The sequence below is a fragment of the Pithys albifrons genome, chromosome 27, assembly GCF_047495875.1.
Source record: "Pithys albifrons albifrons isolate INPA30051 chromosome 27, PitAlb_v1, whole genome shotgun sequence".
NCBI lineage: Eukaryota > Metazoa > Chordata > Aves > Passeriformes > Thamnophilidae > Pithys > Pithys albifrons.
In genome coordinates, this window is record NC_092484.1 from 5,110,841 (window position 1) to 5,126,993 (window position 16,153).

Genomic DNA, 16,153 nt, shown 5'->3' on the forward strand with positions numbered 1-16,153 from the left:
CCCGGTCAGGGCATGGCCTTACACCTTGGATGGGGGTGGGAGAGTGTGAGGATTATTAAGGGTGTTTGAGTTAAGAAAGGCCTTTGGAGCTGCAGGCAGTGTCTGAGACCCAGTAGCTGGTACTTTTTGGAACGGAGCTGAGAACACTGAAACTTAATTAGTCCTGTGAGAAAAACCAGCAGGCTAGCAAAACCAAAATGAGATAAGCAGGTTTTGAGAGAAGCAGGCATGAGAAAAAAGAATGTTGAAGAGCTAAATTTTTCACACAACAAAGAACATCTGGGCAGAAAGTAACAGCCAATTAGAAGCTGTAATAAAGTTTATGGACATTCTGATACCATCTATAGAACTTGGCTATGGGTGGGATTTTACAATATGTATCATGTAACTTGTAGTTAGAGTGTATCTTCCTTACTTGCCTTTTTCTATTTTTGCTTTTTTCTTTCTTCATGGAGTGATTTAATAAACTATCTCAGGTGTGACACCTGCAACCTGTGTCCCCTCTCTTTTTGGCCGCCACGACCTACTGTGTCTACCCGCAGGAAAGTGAGAAGATACAAGGCTGGGCCATCTCCCAGTACAGGATGCAGCCCATTCTTGCAGGGTTTGAGCCCTCCCAAACCTCCTGCCATGTTCTCTGCAACTGCCATCACTCTCTACAGCTCCTTGACAGGAGGGTGCAGCCAGGCTGGGCTTTGCTCCCAGGTAATGAGTGACAGGACAAGAGGCAACGACCTCAGGTTGCCCCAGGGGAGGTTTAGGTTGGTTATTAGGAAGAATTTCTTCACAAACCAGGTTGTCAAGCCCTGGCACAGACTGCTCAGGGCAATAGTGGAGTCACCATTTCTGGAAGTGTTCAAATAACGTGTGGATGTGGCACTTGGGGACCTGGGTTATTGGTGAACATGGCACTGGGTTGATGGTTGGACTTGATGATTTAAAAGATCTGAACAATTCTATGATTCCATGAATCACCATCACCAGTCTGTGCTGGGCTCCTGGGATGGACTGGGGGCATTTGACCCCATTTCCAACTTGCACCCTTTGGGTATGCACTTTCCCTGGTTCTCTCCAGGGCAGGGCTGGGCCCGTGGAGCACAGCAGAGCCACGGGAGAAGCTGTGCTGCCCCAGGGAGCTCAGCAGAGCCATAGGAACACAGCAGAGCCACGGGAGAAGCTGTGCTGCCCCAGGGAGCTCAGCAGAGCCATGGGAGCTCAGCAGAGCCATGGGAGAAGCTGTGCTGCCCCAGGGAGCTCAGCAGAGCCATAGGAACACAGCAGAGCCACAGGAGAAGCTGTGCTGCCCCAGGGAGCTCAGCAGAGCCACGGGAGCACAGCAGAGCCACGGGAGAAGCTGTGCTGCCCCAGGGAGCTCAGCAGAGCCACGGGAGCACAGCAGAGCCACGGGAGAAGCTGTGCTGCCCCAGGGAGCACAGCAGAGCCACGGGAGAAGCTGTGCTGCCCCAGGGAGCTCAGCAGAGCCATAGGAACACAGCAGAGCCACGGGAGCACAGCAGAGCCATGGGAGAAGTTGTGCTGCCCCAGGGAGGCCCCAGCACCTCCAAAGCCTTTCCAATGGTGCTTGGGAAGGTGTCCGGATCCCAGAGTGATGGGAAGTGCTGGAAACCCTCCCCAGAGGCCACAATCCCAGTCCATGAGTGCAGTGGAAGGTGTCCCTGTCCATGGCAGGGGGTTAGAACAAGATGAACTTTAAGGTCCCTTCCAACCCAACCATTCCAGCTGGGCCAGAGCTGATGGAGGGGGGCAGGACTTGTGCCCAGAGCAAGTGTTTGAAAACCTGTCTGCTGTTTTCTCTTTTTTTGTTTTTTAGTACAAGGTAAAACCTTTATTCCAACTTCTCATTCCTAGGAATACAATATCTGAAAGACAGACACAGGAAAAAGAAAATAATATTGTTATAAAATGTCACATTTATTGCTACATTACTGTTATATACAGGACAGTTCTCAAAATCTACTTTAAAAAAGTTAGGATTATTTAAAAATTCCAAATAATCCAGCCAGCTGTTTTGACACTTGTATAAAATTATTTAAAAAAATGAAAACAATTCATATCTTGAGGCACTCAGAAACACAATTTCATCCCCCAATTGTGATTCATTTCAAAGAGCAATGCATTTCCCACCCCCAAATACTTTATTTATTTTTTTTTTTGCTGGGTTAGGCATATATATATATATTTACTATATATATAGTTCAAAACTATAATGTGTATCTGATTTAAGAACAAGGATTTCAGCCACTTAAGTACATCTGGATTTACAGGTAGGCAGCATAAACATCAAAAGCAAGGACCATTTTTTTTTTTAAAGGCCAAAAACCAAAGACAACCCAAAACTTTCTACAGGGTTAAAAATAAAGAACTTCTGCAGGCATCTCCCATCTGCTCTCCCACCCCCCATCCTACAAAAATATAGGGAAAGAGCATCCCAGGAATGCTTTGTTTCCCCAGCGAGCTGGAGCCCTCCACACCCAACAGGGTCATTCCCAAGAGCTGGAATCCTCCACACCCAATGGGTCATTCCGAAGAGCTGGAATCCTCCATACCCAATGGGTCATTCCCAAGAGCTGGAACCCTCCACACCCAATGGGTCACACCTAAGAGCTGGAACCTTCCAGATACAATGGGTTATTCCCAAGAGCTGGAACCTTCCAGACAAAACAGGTTATTCCCAAGAGCTGGAGCCCTCCACACCCAGAGGGTCATTTCCCAGCCTGGGGTTGGGATCATCCCTGCCCTGCCTCACCAGGTGCCTCTCTCCCCTCTCCTGGCACATTAACCATGGCTGGTGCAAGGTTCCTTCCCTCCCCAAGAAGCCCCATGTGACAGGGTTTGCTCCAAAGCTGGTGGATTCAAGTGATTTGGGAAGACGTGGCCCTGGGGAGGGGGACCCACAGTGTCCCCAGCTCGCTGCCTTGAGGAGCTCCATGGCTGCCCTGGGCACAGCCCAGTGGTGCAGGGCACAGGGAAGCTTTTTGGCAAAAGGCCTTGGTCAGGACACCCTGTTTGGAAGCAGAAAACCCTTTGCTTTCCCGTGCTGTGCTGCAGCTGAGCTGAGATGGGCTGGGGTGAGTGTTACACCCTCGCCCTCCATCACGGCGGGTGCTTGGCTGGGCCAAGGTGGGAAGTGAGAACCCTGAAGAGCAGGAGGTGGACAAAACCAGGGGAACAAAAATACCAGTGTGGAGAGCCATGGCAGGACTACCTCCTGCCCTGGGCTGGGCTGCAGGATGGACACAAGGTTTGGCAGAACATTGGAGCCTGCACCACCCTCCTAAGCAGAGCCCACACCACTATGTGAGTCCTGCAGGCCAAGAAGGGCTGAATTGCCCTGAAAATCAAAGTACAGAGCACCAGGTGCCCCCACACCTGCCCCAAAGGCAGGGAGAGGCAGCTGTGCCCTGGGACTGACCTGCAGCACCCACCTCTTGCCTCCACCCAGCTGATTGGCTGTGGAGATTGAGTAGCACAGGAGCCAAGGAAACACACCTTCAGGCTTGGGATGGCTGAAGGAAGAGAAGTCAAGCCACACCTGAGGCTCTGGTGTTAAGAGAACAGTCCAGGCAGCAATAAGGTGGGAAGTAACTTCTGCCTCCAGGGTACTGGGGGATGAAGGATGGCAGTGAGCCACCAGAATCAAGCAGAAGGCACAGGAGGGTGAAGGGTGTGTGGAGGAGCCCCAGTACCAGGCCTTGCCCCCTCCAATTCAGTGCTCAGCTCCTGCAGTACAAGTTGGAAGGGGTGTTCCTGCAGTCTCAGCCCTCCTCTGCCCACTCCCAGCTCCAGGGTACAGGACTTGGAATGCTTTTGGAGATGCCAGAAATTAAGCTGGACCCTGAGAGCAGCAGGGAGCAGGAACTCAGCAGTCACGGGACAAGAGCAGAGAATGGGCTGGGTTAGGATCTGGAGAGTCCTGATGAGAGGAGAGGGGGTTGCATAGGATTTAACAGGGCAAAGACCTTGTGCAAGCTTGGGGGACAGAAAACAGGCCTTGCTATTGCTGGTGTCAGGCAGGATCGGGGGCGTGCAGTGGCCACGGCTTGCTCTGCATTAGCCAGCACTGCAGGAAGGGCTGATGGCTTGTCCTGGCCCAACTCCAGCCCCAGCTTTGCCTCACCTAAAGACCAGGCCAGGGCCTTGCTGAGACTGGAGCTGGCCCAGGGTCCCCAGTATAGCTCAGAGCAAGAGGAGCTTGAGCCCCACTGGCCCCGATGTTGGCAGCAAAGCGCAGGGGGTGCAGAGAGTTGGGTGTTTCCAAAGCCTCCTGTTTCTCAAGCCCCTCCAGTCTGCTGAAGGAAGGATGTGCAGAATCCCCCAGCAAGGGCCCGGGGCCCAAAGGCTGTTTTGGCTTCAGTGAGGACACTGGGGGGACACAAAGGACCTTTGAGAGCAGGTTCTGCACTGATCCTGGAATTGCAATTGCTTTGCTGTGAGTTGGTCTGACTGGGAGGGTCCTGGGCTGGGGGGTGGCTGCCAAACAGCTGAAATTCTGCTCCTGGGGCTGTGAGCAGGAGCAGGAGCAGAGCAGGAGCAGGAGCAGGAGCAGGAGCAGAGCAGGAGCAGGAGCAGGAGCAGGAGCAGGAACAGGAGCAGAGCAGGAGCAGGAGCAGGAGCAGGAGCAGGAACAGGAACAGGAGCAGGAGCAGGAGCAGGAGCAGAGCAGGAGCAGAGCAGGAGCAGGAGCAGGAGCAGGAGCAGAGCAGGAGCAGGAGCAGGAACAGGAGCAGGAACAGGAGCGGAGCAGGAGCAGGAACAGGAACAGGAGCAGGAACAGGAGCAGAGCAGGAGCAGGAGCAAGAGCAGGAGCAGGAGCAGAGCAGGAGCAGGAGCAGGAGCAGGAGCAGGAGCAGGAGCAGGAGCAGAGCAGGAGCAGGAGCAGAGCAGGAGCAGGAGCAGAGCAGGAACAGGAGCAGGAGCAGGAGCAGGAGCAGGAGCAGGAGCAGGAATAGGAGCAGGAGCAGAGGAGGAGCAGGAGCAGGAACAGGAACAGGAGCAGGAGCAGGAATAGGAGCAGGAGCAGGAGCAGGAGCAGGAACAGGAACAGGAGCAGAGGAGGAGCAGGAGCAGGAACAGGAACAGGAGTGGAGCAGGAGCAGGAACAGGAACAGGAGCAGAGGAGGAGCAGGAGCAGGAACAGGAGCAGAGGAGGAGCAGGAACAGGAACAGGCTGCCACCACCGCCCCAGCACTAGCCCAGGAAGGTGCAGGTTCAGGGAGGCTGCAGCTGCTTTGCTCTCAGGCAAAAGCAGGTGAAAAGGGAGAAAGAACAAAAATCTGCAATTTTACTGTTAATAAACTGGATTCCAGACACTCTTCAGCACTGTGGCATGAACAACTCATGCAGGGAGGCAGGGGGCTGGCTGAGGGGGAGGAAAGAGGAGACCCCTTGGGCTGAGGACCCCATGACTGCACCCCAGGACCGTCTCTGTCACAGGAGAAGTGTCCCAAGGCAGATGGGACCCCAGTTCTCCTGCTTGACTGGGATGCAGCCTGGGAAAAGAGGAACTAGAAGCTGCACAGAGGGGAAGGCAGCCCTTTGATTCCCTGGCTGATGAAGAAAGCTTTGGGGGGGGTTCTGTGGCCCCCCAACAAGGATGGGCACATGGCCCAGGAGCACCTGTGCATGCAAGGCTGAGAGAGGAAGCAGAAAAGTGAATAAATGGCACCCTACAGCCTGACACCCACCTGCAATACCTCTCTTGGCAGCACCACGGGTGTGAGGAACATGCAGACAGGCAGAGAAGCAGGTCTGGGGATCTGTAAGATCCCAAGTGGAATCCCAAGTGGCACAGACCTGGCCCTCACTGATCACAACACCTAAACACAAGAGTTTCAATGCTCCAGGGTGACATTTCAGGGCTGGCCTGGTGGTATTTTGGGGACAGCCCCTGACAGTGCTTGTTTTTAGAGAAGCCACTTTCCCAGGCATGTTACAGGCACCACATTCACACCGAGCCAAACACACTGGGAAGTCAAGGCAATTTTTCCTTGGTGCACTTCCTGATTGTTCCCTGAGCACCTGGAAAGCAGAGAATGCCACAGAGGCCACACTGGGCTGGCACACAAAGCTGTGGTGTCGAGGCAGCTCTGGACACAGCACTGCCACCCCCACATTGTGCTTTCGTGATGGAGGAACCAAGATCTCCTTCAAACCCTGGTTCCATGTGTTTGTCCTCAAGGATCTTCATCCAAGCCTTGCCACGGAAGGAAGCTGGCTGGGTTTGCTGTCAAGAAAACAGCATCTCAACCCCTGAAATGCAGTTAAAAAGCCTCATCTCTGTTGCAATGCTTGGGTGTTTGGGGATGGAGGGAAAGTCTCTGGCTCATCAGAAATCCCCCCTGGCCTGCAGGACTTGGAGGGGATGAAGAAGTTCAGCAGAAGTTTGACCAACTCATAAATCTTCTCAAATTTCCAATTTTGTTGAGTTCCTAGAGTTTTCTTGACTAGTCCCTTTAAATCCAGTTGTCCATGATTGCCACCTCCAATTCTTGTGGCAAAATCAAAGGGTTTAGGAAGCACTTTTAAATTTTTTTCATAGGGTTTCAAGCTTGCCAGGGTTGGGACACTGCTCTATCCCTCCCAGTTCTTGGGCAGGGGCACTGAGCCAGCTGAAAATCCTGGGCAGTGAGAGCTCTGTGGCCCCAACACTGCCCCACTCAAGCAGCATGAATTCTCATGGAAAGAAGCCACCTCTTACAGCTGCAAAACCCTCCAGATTTGCACCCCAGAGCATGAATGGGAGTCAAGGCTGTCCCACATGGAAAGAAACCTCATCCATCTCACTGCCCAGTGCTTCAGCACAGAAGAACCCAAGGGAGGGAAGTGTCTTAACCTGATGAGCTAATTAGGCTGAAAGTTGCCTTTTGAGACAGGCAAGAAGAATCTGGACTGCTGGAACCACTGACTTTTCCTGACCTTCCCAGGGACAGTTAGGAGCTGCTGTGGTCTCAGTTCTCACCATGGAGAAGAAATGGTGGGAACAGCAAGCTGAGGAAAGCCAGGAGCACCCAAAAGTTTCAGAGCTATGGTTGGAGGCTGGGGACCTGGGGCAGTGCCAGGGGCAGCAGGGACAGTTCCAGTGCTGTCCTGGCACTTGGAGTGGCTCCTCTCAGAGATGCTGCAGGAACTGAGGCCATGGTGCCCAGGTGAGGTGGGAGACAAGCACTGCTCTGAGCACTTCCAGCAGGGTTTGCCAGAGCACAAAGCACAGCCACAAGCACAGAGGAGCACCAGGAGGTTATGCCACAGCCCAGGATTGCTGAGAAGTGCTACAGAACCTAATCCTGTTTGCCAGTCCTTCCCTTTTCCTGTGCCCAAGCAGCACAGCTTCCCCAGCTCAGGTTGGAGCAGCAGAGGGGAGAGATGGACCCTGTGTGAGAGAGGGGATGTCCTACCATACTCTTTGTCCCCATGTTGCCCCCAGGCCAGTACCCATGTTCCATGCACTGTCCTGTCTGACTGAGCTCTGCCAGGCACATCTGAGCAGCTGTGGCCCCAGTCCAAGAGCATTCCAGATGTTACACACACTCCCCAGGGAACTGCCCTGTCTGCCTGCAGAGCTGGGAAGAACCAGGCACAAAACGTTTCAGAAGGGAAAGAAGAGAGAAGAAACAAGAGTAAATTCCCAGTGGATATTTTTCCATGGCCATCTCCAGAACGGCTGGTGCAGCTCAGCACTGCCCAGCACCTCCTTCCTTTGCTTCACACCTCCAGGGCACCCCGTGGAGCTGCTGGGGAGCCTCCTCCTGCTGAGCACACCAGAGTGGTGTGGAGCAACACTGGGAATCCCTGGGAGTGAATGATGGCTGGCCCAGCTTGGCTGCTGGAGCACATCATGCAGGAGAGGTGCTCCTGCTTCCCTCCTTCCCAGCACGGAGAGAGGAGCCCACGTGCAGGTGAAGTGGCCACTCACATTCCCATGGGAAGCCCATCCCAAGCTCAGTTTGCCTCAAAGGACACTCTGGCAATGTGACAGGAGGTGACAGCAGGGTGTGAAGCCCCTCTTCCTGAGCCTGCAGTGTTTTCCACTTCCAGTGGTGACTCCAGTGCTGGGAGAAGGGATCCTGATGCTGGTCACGGCTTGCCAAGGGCTGGAGCGAGCCCATGTGCCAGGTCACTGCTCCCTTCCTGCCGCCAGCACCTGCAGCTCTGGCTGCCTGGCCCATTTTCCTGCTGCCTCTTCCCAGTGTTCCAGCTTTGTTCAGTTGGTCTTTGTTCAGTGCTGCTCCTGGAAGTGCCTCCAACAGCTCTGGCATGTGGGGAACAGATGCTTCCCTCCACCCAGGGCTTTCCTTGTGTATCCGTGTTCTTGCTCCGCGTCACCTGGAAGTGCCCCAGTCTCTTGGATCTCCTCCATCCCTGCTCTGTCCCAGCAGCTCTGGGACAGCCGTGGGGCCTCCTCTCCCACACTGGACTGTGGGGCCTTCAGGACCTCCAGGAATAAAGGAATCCTTGCAGGGCACCTCGGTCACCTCCTGGCAGGAGTGGGAGCACTGCCACCACTTGCCTTGCTGTTTAACTTCCTTTTCCCAAATCAGAAGTGGTCGAAGCAAAGAGATGGTGAATTCAGCACATGAGTTTGTTTGTTTTTTATCATGGAAGGTACAAGCCGCAAGGAAGAACATCCCCTTGCTGTGGCTACATTCGCTTTTAGTGGCTTTCCGAGCCGAATCTGAGAATTCCTCTCTTTATATCCAGTCTCTCTTAATACAATTTTAATATTCTGGTTGATCCTAAAGATGCAACGTTAACTATAGAAACAGCAGCAGAAAAGCGGAGGGTACAAGACATGTTTTTATACAAAAAAAAATTCTTTTGTCGCTTACAAAACATATGCAAAAGAAGCTAAAAAAACCAAAAGGCATTGCTATTTGTTCTACATAAAAAAAATCTCATAACTAATGTTCTTTTTTTTTAAAAAAGAAATATCAAGCTTAGGCACAATTTTGCTGCTGGCTGCTTGTGAACAAGCCAAGAGAACACGCCACCCCCTCCTAACTGAGTGATATGTATTGACTGTTCTGCACTTTATACTTAAGGCAATTATTTTTGTTTTCATTTTGTTTTTGACAAAGTGTTTTTCCACCCCTTACGTCACAGCAGGATCCGTCCGCGTGTGTCAGTATGAGCAGTACTACAGTTCATGGTTCAAGAAGGTTGCAGGTCACACCCAGGGCTTTCTTCCTACAGATCTTTGTATCCAGAGAAACAAGATCTGCAAATAAAATAAAATAATAATAAAAAAAAGAGTCTGAAGTGATGGAAACCCAAATGAGAATAAAACTGTGTTCTCCTCTCAGCCCCGAGGCTCCTGCTGCAGTCTGTCCATGCACAAGGCTGCCCTGAGGGTCAGTGGGGCTGCAGCAGAGCTGGGACATGAGCTTTGCCGTAGTTTTGGTCAGGCCACCCCCAGGCACCCCCTGGGACAGGGGACACTGAGGGACTGTGGTCCCTCCAGGCACTCCATACCCCACTGGTGGGGGATCCTGGATCTGCTCAATCCTTGCCAACATCTCTGCACCACGGGGATGAACAGGCTCAGCTGCTCCTGGCCAAGCCCCCTAAAAATGGGGACAGACCCTCAGGGTTTCTGCCTGCCATTTTCACCTTCTGTGTCTCTCTGGCATTTCTGGACCTGCCATTCCCTCCCATAGAGCCACAAGGAAAAGGGAGTTGCTGGCTTCCAGTGGGCAACTGGGGCAGGTTTGGGAGATGCAGAGCTCACTCAGGAGCCCCCATGTCAGCTATGGGGACCAGAGGCTTTGGGTGTCTACAGGGCACATGACATGCACAGAATCATGGAATGGTTTGGGTTGGAAGGGACCTTAAAGCTCATCTCCTTCCAATCCCCTGCCATGGACAGGGACACCTTCCACCAGCTCAGGCTGCTCCAAGCCCTGTCCAGCCTGGCCTTGGATACTTCCAGGGATGGGGCAGCGACAGCCTCTCTGGGTAACCTGTGCCAGTGCCCTGGACACATGAAGTCACTGATTTCAGGTAAATGAAGCAGGACTTGGCTGGTGCTGAGAGAAAACGGGGCTGAGCAGCCAGAGCAGAGCAGTGTTGTTGGCACAAGGTCAGGGTGTGGGATCACGGGTGGGGGCAGTACCTTTACATGTGTCCAACAGGGTTGTGACCATCTCCTAGACCAGGATGTGAAGCTGAAAGTGTCATCTGGGGGTCTCCTACCACTCCAGACACTTTCTCCTCTTCCCGACGCTTCAAGCAGGCAGCTTTAGGGTTCAGGTTGCGCTCTGTGCCAGGGACAGCAAGGGAGGGGGAGCAACCTCAGTGTGGGCAACACATCACACATGGCAGCAGCACCCAGGAGGGAGGGCGAGGACAGTGGCTCAGAGCAGCCCCACGGGGCCATGCAGGCAGACGCGCCCGTGCAGCTGCTCCTTGCTGTGCCTGCTGGAATTTGGCTGGACCCGTTTGAGCAGAACCCCAGACCTGGCTGGACCCCCACACCAATTTAAACATAGAATCCCAGAATGGTTTGCGTTGGAAGGGACCTTAAAGATCACCCAGTTTCATGGGCAGGGACTCCTTCCATTAGTCCAGGTGGCTCCAAGCCCCATCCAACCTGGCCTTGGACACTTCTAGGGATGGGGCAGCCACAGCTGCTCTGGGCACCCTGTGCCAGTATCTCACCATGTGCTTGTTACAGGAACCCCCAAGTGCCTCAGCCAGCTCTTGGAGTTGGGGACTCAGTTTTCCAAAGCTGCTTAATGGGATCCAGGTGCCAAATTCCCATTAAGCAAGAGGGGAGAGGGAGAGAGCAGCCTTAAATCCACCCCAGGCCAGGGCTGGGGAGAGCTCAGCCAGCCCCCAGGGGTGCTGCTGGCACTGTGAACACACACCTTGCACCGAAAGCAGGAGTCAGGACAGAGATGGACGAACATGCAGAGACAGGGGGGAGAGACAGGCCCCGAAATGCCCCTGCCAGCTGGTACCATACCTCGTACTTGCTGCTCCAGGCCCAGAATGACCTGCACCGCTTGCTGCAGGATGATCAGTTTGGTCTGTGCTTTGTCCGTTTTTAAGTGCATCTGACACATGCGTCCCAGTTCCTTAAAGGCCTCGTTAATGTCCCGCACACGCACCCTCTCCCTGGCGTTATTGGCCATTCTCCTCTCCCGGTCCCTCAGATCTTTGTCCTCCAGTGACAAGGCCTCGTCTGTACTGCTGGGTTCACAGCACCACAGGGATTAGTCAGGGGGTGGTACCGAGGGGGGTTTATGTTGCCATGCTGGGAGTGCTCCTGGTGTCCACTGCAAATGGCCCAAACAGCCTCACTTTGCAAAGCCAATTCCTCTGGGCGCTTCCAGGGGTGACCTGGGCTGTGTCACCTCTGTGAGCCAGGTGAAGGTGCTGCCAGCACAGGGCCAGGTGCCCACGGGGCTGGAGGATGCCCACAGAGCTGGAGGATGCTGCCAGCATGGGGCTGGAGGGTGCCCACAGAGCTGGAAGATGCTGCCAGCACAGGGCCAGGTGCCCACGGGGCTGGAGGATGCCCACAGAGCTGGAGGATGCTGCCAGCACCGGGCTGGAGGGTGCCCAGGGGGCTGCAGGGTGCTGCAGGGTCAGTGATGTGACATCAACACTGATACCTTCTCTTCTCTGCAAAATTTTGCCTTCCTGTTTTTTTGTCTGAAAACTTGAAGTCTGGGGTAGGGTCTCAGCCAAAAACATCAGGTCTGTCCCCCCCAAAAGACTTTTTGGCAGAAAGCGAATCCCTCTTTGTAAGATTTCCTTCCCAAATTCCACCTGCAGCTCCCAGTGAAGGTGTTTTGGGCAGCAGTGCCACAGCAGCAGGAGCAGCCTGGCCTGGCACCCTCTTGGGGGATGAGGCAGCACCAGGGGCAGGAGCCAAGTGCCTGGGCTGCTGCTGAGGATCAGACTCGGATGCAGACACTGGATCCCACCAGAACAGGGCGATTTTCTTTTCCAGACACAGTCAGAAGCTCTAGGAAAGCCTCTACTGCCAACAGCACCCCAGGGATGCCTGAACAGGCAGGAGGAGGGGAGGGCAGAGTCATGCTGGCAGCACCTTGAACCATGGCCTTGCCACAGCCAGTCCCATCCAAAGCCCCAGTTTATGCACAGACGACCTTCTCCCCCAGAGCAAAAATTCTTGCAGGAAGACACCTATCTGAGAAGGGCCCTTGGGTGAGCCCTGGCACTGGGACAGACTGTGGCCTTCCAGGGGAGCCACATGGGGATAAGCCTTCAATGAAGCGGGGCCACAGAGTCAGAGCCTTCCTGGGGGGCTGGAGAGCCCCCAGATGGTGTATGGATGCAGGAAGGGGGAGCAAGGGCTCCCCAGGCAAGTGTTTGCTTGTGTGGAACAGAGGGTTGCCCACTGTCCCTGCCTGCAGACTCTCCTTGCTGCCTTGTCCCTGTCCGTGTCCTCTCCTCACTGCCTCACCTGGCACTGCCACTGTCTCTCCACAAGCCCAGGGCAGGCAGGGGAATAGGACCACTCCATCCCTATGCAGGACCCCATCTCACTCCTCCCAGCTCAGGCTGGTGGCCTTGAATCCAGGCTGGTGGCTTTCCTTGGATGTCACAACTTAGAAGTCACACCTGGGCAGGACAGAGCCGTGTCCCTGCCACCAGCACGTGCCACTGGCAGCTTGCAGGGGTTTATAAGGATGGGATGCTCTGGCTGCCTTGTGGCCCTCTCCAAGGAGTCACCTATCTGTCTGCCTATGCCCTCAACCTTCTCCTTTCCTGTCCTGGAGCTGCTGTGGCAGCAGCAGGTCCTGACAGCCCTGGCTGGGCACACGGGGACCCGACAGCCCCATTCCCAGAGCAGCACTGCCAGAGGGGCTGTCAGGGTGGGATTCCCTCCTGGAAACCCACAGAGAGAGGACACTGGCTGCCTGCACTAACACTCCTGAGGGCAGCCCACAGGGCTTGGCCACTTCCCTGGCTGCCTCCAGGAAGGGATTAAAAAGGGACAAGCGTGGGAGACCAAAGTGAATACGGTGCCAACTCTGCCTAACCCCTGTCCCCGCCCTTGGTCCTGCCTTGGATTTGTGAGCAGCAAGTACAAGGTAGAGTGGGACCACCGAGGGGTCACGGCTGGGGACTGTCTGTAGGAGATCGGAAAGAACAGAACCAAAAAATAAAAACTCGAAGTAAAAAAAAAAATCAAAAGGAAGGGGAAATTAAAAAAGAGACAGGAAAAAATATACATGTTATGAAAGGCAAAAAATTACAAACTGAAGAGAGGCACAAAGGACTCCAACATCAAGGCACAGCAAGGCCAGCAGAGAGGAGCACAGCCAGGCACAGCCCCCGACGCGTGTTACGACAGGCTCTGCAGAGAGAAAGGGGTTATCCTGCCCCGGCAGCGCGGGCTGGAGCGGAACATGCACTGCGGGATGCGGGAACAAAGCAGCCACATCCTCCGGAGCAGACACCGAGCCCTCCGCCTCCCATCCCACAGGGATGGGTGCACAGAGGGGGCACACAGGAGGTGGGTGCACACCGTGTGGAAGGAGGTGAAGGTGCCCTGGTGAGGGGGAGACCCTGCACACGCCTGCTGGCAGCTCCACGCTTGGCTCAGAATGTGCAGAGCTCCCAGCTTTTGCCTGGGACCAGCCACTGCAGGCAGTGAGGGCTGCTCAGCCTGGGGCATCCCGCTGCCCCTCGCACAGCTCCGGTGATTCCAGGGCTTTGTCAGGTGCCACACTGGTGGGACAGGAGTGCAGAGCCCCCTTGGGCACAAGGAGAGACAGGGATGTGCTCTGTGCTCAGAAGCAGCCCTTGGAGGTGGCAGGACTGGGTCCCTCTGGGAGATCTGCTGGCTGGGGTTTTTCCAAGCTGGCCAAGCACTGAGCACCCCCTGCCTCGGGGCAGCGATGGCGCAGAGTTCCTGCGGGGACCAGCATGCAGCACACACAGTGGCAGCGGGGAACGAAGGAGAGAACAGCAGGGAGGAATGCAAAGAAGGCAAAAAAAAAAAAATAAAAAGGACATCAACAGCCTTGGGTTGGTCTCCAAGGCCACAGGGGAGAGAGACAGTGCGAGGCACCACAGCACATCACAGGAGACAGACAGACAGACAGCCCCGTGCCGATCAGATACGTAAAATATCACCACTCCGGGACCCTCACTGACCTCTAACTTGTTGCTCCAGGTTCAGTATGACTGAAACGGCCTGGTGTAGGATTAGCAGTTTGGTCTGCGGTTTTTCGCTGTTTAGGTGCAGTTGGCACATGCGTCCGAGCTCTTTAAAGGCCTCGTTGATGTCACGGACCCGCAGGCGCTCACGGGCATTATTGGCGACCCTCCTTTCTCTCTCTCTCTCGGCTTTTTGCTCTGGGGGAAGAAGATCGTCCTCCTCATCCTCATCTTGACTAATGGTTTAAAATAAGAACGAGACAGGGACATTCCTCGCGTGCACTCTCAGCACTGGTCAACTCACAGACAAGAAACACACGGTGATGCCGAGCCCCGCGTGGCCCCGGGTGCCCGATGGGATGTGCTGGCCTGTGCCACACACTCGAGCACAGGAACACGCAGGGACATTGGAGAGAAGCAACTGAGGCTCTTCTTCTGCCTCTTTTTGTTTTGTTTTGATTTTAAACAAGAAAGAAAGAAACAACAATGAGAATAAAGCTTGTTGCTGGGAAGGGTGCAGGTGAGTCTGGAGAAGGTGAGGGCCAACACTGGAATCCCTAGTTGGAATTTGGGAAGACATAACCCTCTGCCTCCAGAGCAGAGCAGGGTGTGAGCTGGGCACCATCACCCTGGTGAGGTCTCTGAACTGGTGGTGAGGCTGTAGAGCAGCCAGCACGCTGGAAGGGCTCTACCTGACCTGCTGCCACTTCTCTGGATGGATGTGACAGAAGACACAGGAGCCCAAAGCAGACAGTAGAGACACTCCAAGGCAGGGAAGAGGACAAACCTTTCCCGCCTGGGGCTGAGCACTTGCTCCTTCCCATGCACCACACACGCAAGCAGGTGCAGCTCCTGTGGGTAAGGGATATCCCTCTGCTTTAGGAGCACGAGGAAGCCCTGAGGCCACAGGGAGAGGAACAGCAGGAGGGTGTGAGGCCACACCAGGTTCCTGGGGTGGGCAGGGGCTGGGGATCTGCGCCACCCTCACTGGGCCAAGCCCAGCACCTGGCTGGTCACAGCAGCCACACCCCAGCCCAAACACCCCCAGCCTGGGAACAGAGTAAGTGAAGGGAGAGACCTGTTCAAAGAGCACCTTGTTCTATTCCGAGAGGGTTTCAGCTCCTTCTTCTCCTCCTCTGAGTTATCTGCCACCGATGTGTTCTCTTCGTCCTCCTTCTCTTCCCTCTTTATTTCGCTCGTTCCCGAGGAGACGCTGCTCCGTCCCAGCCCTCCGGACAAACCTGCGGAGAGAGCAGAGCCACCTATGCAGGGGGTCAGGGGCCTGCCCCACACAGGGGGCTGGGAGTCCCCAGGCCCTGCTCCTGCTGTGCCATCCAAAACATCCTGCACTGCTGCTCTACAGGCAGGGAAAGATGGAGAGGTGCTGGCTCTGCCCTGCTATTTGTCCTAGTTCAGCTGGAGGGACCAGCTAACCCTGTGTGGTGGTGATCAAACCTGTGTATTCCACCCCCTCTATTCATTCCCCAAGGACAATGGGCCATTAGCAGCAGCTGCCCAGGGAGCCATTATCACTTCACACCCAGCCTGAGGGGGGCGGAGCTGCTAATGGGCCATCAACAGCTCAACAACCCCTGGCTCCCAGAGTTAATCACCCATTGTGTGAGTCCCCGCCCAGGGGGAGGGACTGAGTGCTCCCTGAGGGTACATGAGTGGTGGGTAAGAAGACCTCGGGAACCTTCTCGTCGGATCCAGAGCAGCAGCAGGACCTCGACAGCAGGAGATCCCCGCTCTCGCCCAGACCACAGCCCTCGCCTGCACCAACAGGTTTTTTCTTTTCCTTTTGCTCTGGACTTGGGGGAGCCACAGGGGTCTCAGCAGAAGGGCAAACAAACCCCCTTGGGTTTGTGCCCCAGGACACTGGGTTATACTGCTGGGGTATTGTGAGTTGAAAGCAATTTCCCTTGTGTATCAGTGTTGTTATTGTAATATTATTATTAAATTTTAGCTCTGACTTATAATCTCTCTCGTGGTGAGTTCA

At 54.7% G+C, this 16,153-nt stretch overlaps 1 protein-coding gene across 17 annotated transcripts in view; it reads right to left on the reverse strand.

The window, feature by feature from the left end:
* Nucleotides 1-1,913: 1,913 nt before the first annotated feature.
* Nucleotides 1,914-16,153, reverse strand: part of TCF3 (transcription factor 3) — a 96,236-nt gene continuing 81,996 nt past the window's right edge. For 4 of the 17 annotated variants that reach the window (XM_071578364.1, XM_071578355.1, XM_071578363.1 and 1 more), the window contains 4 exons: nucleotides 15,233-15,416; nucleotides 14,152-14,390; nucleotides 10,130-10,274; nucleotides 1,914-9,235 (listed from right to left, as the gene is read on the reverse strand). In XM_071578364.1, coding sequence (XP_071434465.1) covers nucleotides 10,132-10,274; nucleotides 14,152-14,390; nucleotides 15,233-15,416 — 566 coding nt within the window. In that variant the 3' untranslated portion in view covers nucleotides 1,914-9,235; nucleotides 10,130-10,131. Of the gene's footprint in view, nucleotides 9,236-10,129; nucleotides 10,275-10,981; nucleotides 11,209-14,151; nucleotides 14,391-15,232; nucleotides 15,417-16,153 lie in introns of all 17 variants that reach the window. The other 13 variants (XM_071578372.1, XM_071578365.1, XM_071578360.1 and 10 more) reach the window with 9 other exon arrangements.